This window comes from Drosophila grimshawi, unplaced genomic scaffold (assembly GCF_018153295.1).
Source record: "Drosophila grimshawi isolate 15287-2541.00 unplaced genomic scaffold, ASM1815329v1 contig_80, whole genome shotgun sequence".
In the NCBI taxonomy this organism is placed as follows: Eukaryota; Metazoa; Arthropoda; class Insecta; order Diptera; family Drosophilidae; genus Drosophila; species Drosophila grimshawi.
In genome coordinates, this window is record NW_025063639.1 from 308,713 (window position 1) to 317,500 (window position 8,788).

The following is an 8,788-nucleotide window of genomic DNA, read 5'->3' on the forward strand; positions in this document are numbered from 1 at the left end:
CAAGCTCATTATTCGAACTGTTTCTGTACTTGTTCATTGTCGTAAATATCTCTTTATTTCAAAACTATCTCTAAATCGATCTTTATAGAAATACGACAGTTAGACAGTTAGTATAATTAGGTCGAACAGATTTTCCGGAAAAATGAGCGGAATACTTTTTATTTAGTTTTTTTCTTTATCGAATCGATTTCCGCTTTCTATAATAGTAATAATATTTCTATAATAGGATAGCTTTAAAAACGTAATGGCGTTGGATATATGGATATATATATTAGAAATTACATATATTATTTTTACTTTTATTGTTGAAAGTTGTTGAAGCTGAAAAGTCACATTTTTTAAACTGTCCCAAAATTGTCACTTAAAAAATAAACAAAACTGGCAAAACAATTATCAAGGAAACTTTTATTTTTATTTTAATTATTATTATTTTTACGGGATCGGATCAATTGGACAGACAAAAAGGAAAAATTTACTCGAAGACATTGATTTTTTTAAAAATTATTTTAGACAAAATTACATCTTTTATGCAAAAAAATTATGCATTTCATTTGTATGGTATTCTAATTATATTATTATTACCATGCAAAAAAAAAATTGTGTTGAATTTAATTTTTACAAAATTAACTTGATGGCGTTGATATTATTTATTTATTTGTATTTTTTTGACAAATAAGATAATAGATATTATTTGAAATTAAACTGAAACGAAGTTGAATTAAATAGTGGAATTGGCACTTACCGGGCACAGTCGACGCCTTGAGGTCGTCCATTAATGTGGTCGGAGCAGGCGCCAATTGTAAAGCTGGACGCAGGCGGGTTGCCCACATTGGGAACATTGGATGAGGCGCTGGCGCTGGGCGAGATGGGCATGGACGTGGACGTGGACAGACTGGCATTTGGCGAGCGTTGAGACTGAGATTGAGACTGAGACTGAGGAGTTGCTGGCGACTTGTTGCGATGCTGGATTTCAATTAATTCACAAGTCTTGCAATCGATACCCTTGAAATCGGGATGTTCCAGGCAGCTGCTGGGGAACAAGAGATGCTTCTGATGCTGTTGTTGTTGCTGCTGTTGTTGTTGGTGCAGCTGCTGCTGGAGGAACTCAGTTAGTAGTTTGACACCCCTCGCATTCTGTTCGTTGGCGAGCGCTGCGAGGGATGCTTGAAAGGAACTAAGTTGCATTTGCGCCTGTGCTGTTGTTGACGGTGGGTAGACGCTGCCACTCACTGTGGCGGTGGCAGCCACATGTTGCATGGTCATTAGGTGGTGCTGCAATATATCGCCAGCTGTTGCTGCTGCTGTTGCATTTGCATCTGCAACATGTTGCTGCTGCTGCTGTTGAGGTGATGGCGTCTCCACGGCTGAGCTTGTTGCATCCTCCGCTTTATGGATGCTTTTATTTAACTTATCGCTACTTATATTATCAGTACTAGCTCTTAAATCTGCCGTGGGAGGAGCAGCTGCAGGAGGAGCAGAAGGAGAAGCAGCTGGAGGAGCAGCTGGAAGAGCAGCTGGAGGAGCAGCTGGAGGAGCAGCTTGAGGTGAGCAGTCCCGACTGCCACATTCGGATGTTGCCTCCGTTGCAGCCGCTGGCGATTGCCGAGGCGATTCTGATGCGGGTGAGTTGCATGTTATCGATGATGTTGCAGTTGTAACAGTTGCCGTTGATTTCGTAGTATTATTAGTCTTTGTTGCTGTTGCTGAATTTAAGGAACCAAATTTCACAGACGCCTGCGCAGCTGCTACTTTTATAGATGTGTTATCGTTATCATTATCAATATCGTTATCGGCATCTCTGACGCCAACCTCATCGTTATCATCATCTCCAACGTCATCGTTATCATTATCATTATCATTATCGTTATCGTTATCGCTTTCCACATTGCTCGCAGCAACTTCCTGCTGATTGTTGGCTAAATCGACTGGCTGCTGCTCGAGATTGACATTGAGTAGACAATCGAGTGGCTGCAGAAACGATATCTGCGGTTTCTCATCCATATTCCGCTGAATAATTGCACTCGATAATTCGTGATTCAACAGCTGTTTATCCAGCTCCAGCAGATTCAGTCGATGATCCGTATTCGCATGCAAACTAAACGAATTCACGTTACCAAACGACAATTTGCATATGAAGCACATCAATATCGGTTTATGTTTATTATTTTTACTTGTTGTTCCTGTTGTTGTTGTTGCGGTTTTGGTTGATGATGTTGTTGTCTTTTGTTGTTGTTGCTGGAACTGGATTTGATTGCACGCATCTTGGGCTGAGACCACACGAAAGGAATGGATCTTTGGGCTCAACTGATAAGCACCTTCTCCAAATCCAACTCCTTCCTCGCCCGAGCCCTCGTCCGATTCCTTGTTGCTCCTCTGTTTGTTTCTTAGTCCTGATTTGAGAAATACTGTCTCTCCTTTCAATTTATCACAAGGGGATGCTGATGTTGTTCGGGCACCGCTTGTAGTTAAATGGTCGCCGGGCGGAGCTGGAGGAGCAGTCGTCGCATTGCCTGCATCGATTATAAACGCGCTGCCGTCGAGATTGTAAACTATTTTGCCATTGAAGGTTTCAACATCAGAACTGGACATTGGAGAGCCGTCGTTAGCATTATTGGAGTGCTACAATGATACAAATACAAATCAATTTTAATTCAAAACATTATTTTCTTTTTTTTTGCACTGCTTTTTTTCTTTTTAAAAGTAATAAAATTCAATTTTTCACATTTTTTTGTTCCCCAATAGTTAGCTATTCTAAGTGTCGAATAAAAAAGAAATTGAATTGTTAAAATTAACAGTAAATTTCTTCCGATTAAAAGCTCTGCTATTCAAATTAAAATTACATATAGAAATTATATAAACATTTTAAATTAATGATCTGTCTAGCCTCCATTTTGATTTGTTTAGTCCAAAAATTCGATTTGACATCGATTCAACCACTTTTTGGAAGTTGGTGGGATTTGCGATTTCGTAGCTGCTCAATCTCTTAAAATCCTTGTCCCGAAACCACAACCACTGTATTGAAGAATTGTCCTGTTGGAATAGAGCATTGGAGTCTGGTTAATTCTCCACAAAGTTCACCAAAACTCCGTCCAACAGGTTTATATAATCCTCCAATTTCATACGGCCTGAAATTTTACATATCGGGGACTGCATACAGATCATGAGTGAAGCAAAACGAATTTTCATTTTGTTCCAAACTAATCGATCACTACGTGGTACAATTTGTTAATCACGATGTTTCGGGGCTTGAAAACTATCTGGACTGCGGATCTATTGTGCCTCCTTCTGAGCCTATAGCTCCTCGCTTGCACAAAACCTGCATAGTTCGCTTCAATAAATACCTAGTTCAGTTAGGTGACTTTTAAGTCTACAATGTCCTATCAATAGACCGGTGAGTATCCTCAGCCTATTCTTCCCCATGATTATTACTTGCTTACATCGTTTATGATTATAGCCACCCAAAAGACATCTGTTTTGTCGGAGTCCTGGTATCTCAGTCCATTGTTGCCTCTGTCTTTCTTCGTTTCTAAGTTGCAGTCGTATTGTATACCTTCCTATGCCACAAAACGGTTCTGGCCTTTTAGGGGCCTCTCTGCCCCCAATCTCGCTTGCTCATCAGCAGCTTCGTTTCCCGCTATATCCTCACTTCCCCAAATATAATTTCAGATGGCGTATCATTTTTATCCAGCCCTGTCTGTAACATCATCCGTGTGATAATTTTTTGCTGTTGGTTTTTTAGCATTGTATTTTATATAGTTTTTTTTTTTAATTTGAAGACATTATCAACTGGTGTTGCCGATCAACTTAATTGAATTGATTTTTGCCTGTTATTATTCCAGTATCCTGGAAGCAAGGATCTTAGCTATCTTCTTAGGCTAACGTGTTTTTTCCTTCCCCATTCCAAATTTTTGGTATGTAACTAATCTGTTTCTATCAAATAAATATGCATACCATGTTATATGTCATGATCAACTAAAATCTTATTTAGATGGCGATGGGTTCAGAATCAAATATTTTGTTAACCATAAAGAAAGTTGAGCTACATATCAGCCTTTCTGATACAATTTTATTAGTTATTTATTTATCTATTTAAAAAGTACAACAGAAATTAAATTAAAAGTTAAATTCAACATTCAAAATTAAATAAAAATAAGAAATTTTTACAAGATTTGAAGGGGTTTTTAAAAGCAAAATGGTTCTAGATCAGTAAAAAGTCTATTGCAATCAATGCAGAGTACAATACTCACCACTCCTAAGATTGTTAAAAAGAATCTTGGGAACACCTATATATCTGGCGCAATTTTCGAGATTAAGTTTTACCAAATTTTCCAAGTCCGTCTGTCTGTCTCTATCAACAGGCAGATCTCAAAGATCTCTACAAGAGCTTGAGACTTCAAATTTGGAATATAGGTTCTCGTATACCAGGCGCAGATCAAGTTCGCTTTATTTTATCGATAACTGCCTCAATTCTTCGATTATCGATACATTTCAATTTAAGATAGCAATAAATGCTACAATTTTAAAGACAGAATCTTCTTTAATTAATACATAGTGGGCATATGCATATTATTGATCAACTACCCAAATTTCATCAAGATCGGATCGTGTACGTTACGATTGCGTGTACGTATATATGTATGTATATATGAATATTCATGCGTTTATCGGCAATAAAACTAGAATAAATTTAACAACTGAGTTCAGCGAGAGAGAGACAAATGCTTACCTTATTAATTGTAAGGGTAGACAAACAAATGAAACAAATCTGCATGAATTTTTATGTGTGTGTGTGTGTGTGTGTGTGTGTGTGTGGTGTGTGTGGTGTGTGTGTGTGGTGTGTGTGTGTGTGTGTGTGTATGTGTGTATGTGTGTGTGTGTGTAGTTATCACTGGCATCAGTTCATTTTAACGTCGTTGAGCAATAACAACCGAAACAGAAGCGATGACAACAAGAGAGAGTGAGAGGGGAGGGGCAGAAGAAGCAGAAGAATACTAACAATGCAAAATGGGTAATTACTTGACAATTATCTGAAATACGTTTTGAAAATGCTTTATAGCTATTTAATGACAACTGTGCCATGATGACAACTTAAATATGGTGTGCATGTGTGTGTATGCATGTGTGCGTGTGCACGTGTGTGCGTGTGTACGTGTGTGCATGCATCTCTAAATGATTTTGTCTGCCTGTATTCATTTTTTCATTTAAATGTGTGTGCACTCATTGTAACTGAAATTTGCATTCAGACAACTGGTACATACTTACGCACATGCATACATACAAATTAAAGTTGAAAGCAGGTATATAAAAGTTAAATGATTTAATGAAAGAGCTTCGAAGAACTTCTTACAGGTTATAGTTGGTTAAACATTGACATTCATTTGCAGACTCGACAATAAATGGCACTAAAAATAAATCGACTTCATAAAACAGACTAGGAAAGTATTTAATAACCCTCATCAGATGAGTCATGGTCCGTGAATAATCTATATACATATATTTATATATATATATTCTATATTCATTTAAGAAGCTCCCATATGGAGTAACATTTTTAAATCGAATTTTTACATGAACTCAGTCGCTAAAACTCTTAATTGTCATCATTAAATACGGAATAATTATTAGTACAGCACTATTTTTGCCTTAACTGCACCTTTCCGAGTAGTTTATTATGTTATCAATTCAAAGACCAAAACCTTCTTTTGGCCTAATTGCATTTTTTTCTGGCAACAAATGTTGAAGCATTTTGCACAAATATTTCTTATTTTTTTTATATCATTTTAAATGTCAAATTGGATTTTTAAATGTTATATTTTTTGTATTTTTTTCTGTTTCGACTGATATTAAACGACAGTAAATAAATAAATAAATAAATAAATATGTAAAATATTTAATATTTGAGTTACTCAGAGTCCAATACTCTCAATAAGAGGTGTAGAATTATCTAAAGTGTGCATATTCAATAGATAGATTATAGATCGACACACAGATAATAGATAGATAATAGACCGCATCGAAATTTATCGAGAATGATTAACGAAATTTATTTATTAATCAATTTGATGTTGACTAATATCAGTCGACATAGAAAATTATAAAAAGTAGCAAATAAATGAATTAAATTAAAAATTACATTTTTATATTTAAATTTAAAAAACAAGCGATCTGAGCACTAATTCTGCCTGATTTTAATGCAAAGCGGTCCAACATTTGTTACCAGAAAACACCCAAAAAAAATAGTTTGTATAAATTAGTTAAGATCAATTCCAATCAAAAATGCATTAAAAGTGCTACAATTGAACGGAAAGTATAATCAAATATACTTGATCTACAAATAATATAAATATACTTGATAATATATACAATACAAATATATCTAGATCGGCTATAGTATATATATTTGATTGGAACCGCAGATGCTTACAGCAGTCTCTTAAATACTTAATTAACCATTTGAATGGTTTCAAGTCATAAATATTGATCAAGGTACAACAGGAGATTACTAATAATAATAATTTCTGTTTATATTTATCATTGATTTGAATTTAATTGAATTCAGCTAAGAAGCAAAAACGTTAAACTTAACTTCAAGCATTACTATATCGGGATTTAATACATATTATATTTTCAAACCATTGTAGATCGGCTAATACTGATAAAAAAAAACATATAGCATATATATTTTATCGATATGGGAGATGCTTACAGCTGTCTGCTGTAATACTTCATTAATCAAGGGTTAAGAGAGTGAGATGAGAAATTATTGGATCATAATATAATGATAATTTGAGTTCATATTTTGCATTGATTTTAATTTACTTCAATTCACCTCATAAGCAAAAACTTTGAACTTGAATTTCAAACCGATTTAGATCGGCTATTAACGCTGATTAAGCCAAAATAGTATTGTAGTAATAAATGTAAAGTATTATAAATATATAATGTATATTTTTATTATATGTATTTATAAAAAATACAAAGAGTAAAAAATTGAATTAAATTATATTTATAATAAAATTTAAAATAATATAAGAACTTAAAAATATGAAATGTTAATAAGATTTTTGGGGGTCTTTAAATGTAAAATGCTGCAACAGATAAACCCCAATCAGACCAACTAATAGTATAGATTATATTGTCTGAAAAGATAATTAATAGTGAAAAATTAATGCAGCTGAGAAGCCAAAACGTTGTTGGGGCATGGACAGATAGAGACAGAGAGAGAGACACCGCGAGGATGAGAGAGAAGGGGTTTCTGAGGCACAAGTGACAATGGGCAAGTTCAAGTTGCCTTTGGTATTTTTGTGCCAAGTTAAATTTGCATGTGTTGTTGCTAGAGTTGTTGGAGTTATTTTGTATTGCCTGCATATCCGGGGCATGTTGCATATTGCACCGGCTTCGGCGTCAAAAGAGTAACAAGCAAGAGTTGAGAATTATGAGGACCGAAGGTGTAATGAAAAGACTCACGCAGATCGCACCAAAAGGCCTTTGACTTGCCAACTGATGAGTCTTCTGTTATTTTCTTTTCTTTTTTGCATACCAAGACAGACAGAGACTCGGAGACAAACCAAACCCGAACCCATAAGCATAAGCATAGGTATACGTATAGGTATAGTGGTAAAGCCGCCTGCCACACGATGGTGCTGCTTGATATATCACGGAATTTTGTGTGTGGGTGTACTCTCTGCATAAGCAAGACTCAAACTCAAACTCAACTGACTTGAACTGAACTGAATATATGTAAACCAGTTGAGCTGAATATGAAAACAGATAACGACGACGACGACTCCACACACAAATAAAGACATACAACAGCAACAAGGCACGTGCAATCCGAAGACACACTTACAAACACACATACAGCGGCGGTCAAAAAATTGTACTACACTTATAAGTTTCGCAAAATGATTACAAAAAACGTCAAATATATTAAAAAAAAAAAAATTATAATCGTTTTACTTAAACACAAACAATTAATACTGAATATAATCAACTTTAAAAGCTATCAAATTTATTAACAACAAAAACAATTAAAGTGTCACAATTTATGATCTTTATATATTTATTTATATTAAATTATTACTGAAATCTATGATTATAATAGTAATCGAATAATGGTGAAGTTTTCTAAATAATATTTCTATAAACTAGATCTGATGGCTGGTTATATTTACTACGTTAAGTATTAAGAAAATGATAGTAAATAAACAAAATAAATAATATTAAATAAATAATACTAATATTAAAAAAATTATATTTTACAAAACTGCATTTTTCTTCATATTGAAGATATGTCGAATTTCATTTTATTTTTTAGCTATTCATTTATCTTTTAACTAAATAAATAAATCGCTATAATATTACTTTATTTAAAAAACTCTTAGTGAACTAGGTTTTTTATTATTTTGAGCTCGGAAAAAATGCAACTCCTAAAACAACCCCAAATAGAAGATAAACAAAAGAAATAAATAAAAATACTGCATGAAATCGAAGGGATTTATGATATTATTGAGATATTTGCATTGTGAAAAGCAGGCACTACTATTACTATTATTTTTACCGCAACTGTACATAAATGAAGGCAACAAAAAATAAACACAGATTCCTACTCTTACCGCAGATTCAGATATACAAAGGCAAAGTTAAAGTCATGGGAAAGGGTATTAAGGGGGGAATTTGATGCAAGGAGAGAACCTTGACTCGCCTTTGTTTTCCTTTGCGTATGTAGCCCGAAGAGGCAGTGAACTTTTCTGTTCTTTGCCAAGTACGTTGGGGCAACATCTTCAGA

General features: G+C 34.5%; 3 protein-coding genes across 3 annotated transcripts in view; all 3 read right to left on the reverse strand.

Annotated features, from left to right (window-relative positions):
* LOC6570255 (zinc finger protein 2) overlaps positions 1-1,504 on the reverse strand; it is a 35,387-nt gene extending 33,883 nt beyond the window's left edge. Inside the window, exon 1 of the mRNA XM_001996527.2 lies at positions 743-1,504. Within this exon, the coding sequence (XP_001996563.2) occupies positions 743-1,263 (521 nt within the window). The 5' untranslated portion in view covers positions 1,264-1,504. The remainder of the gene's footprint in view (positions 1-742) is intronic.
* LOC116806076 (zinc finger protein 2-like) lies at positions 1,404-2,142 on the reverse strand. The gene is made up of 2 exons (XM_043215873.1): positions 1,515-2,142; positions 1,404-1,414 (listed from the first exon to the last, which is right to left on the reverse strand). Exons 1-2 carry the CDS (start codon positions 2,140-2,142, stop codon positions 1,404-1,406), a joined length of 639 nt encoding a protein of 212 aa, XP_043071808.1.
* A 45-nt stretch (positions 2,143-2,187) lies between these two features.
* Positions 2,188-8,788, reverse strand: part of LOC116806075 (zinc finger protein 2-like) — a gene marked incomplete at its 3' end in the record, with an annotated part of 46,552 nt that continues 39,951 nt past the window's right edge. Inside the window, exon 3 of the mRNA XM_032742051.2 lies at positions 2,188-2,619. Coding sequence (XP_032597942.2) covers positions 2,188-2,619 — 432 coding nt within the window. The remainder of the gene's footprint in view (positions 2,620-8,788) is intronic.

Coding starts and splice junctions, on each gene's coding strand:
- LOC116806076 (XM_043215873.1), bottom strand. CDS start 2,142: ATGTGCTTCATATGCAAATTGTCGTTTGGTAACGTGAATTCGTTTAGT.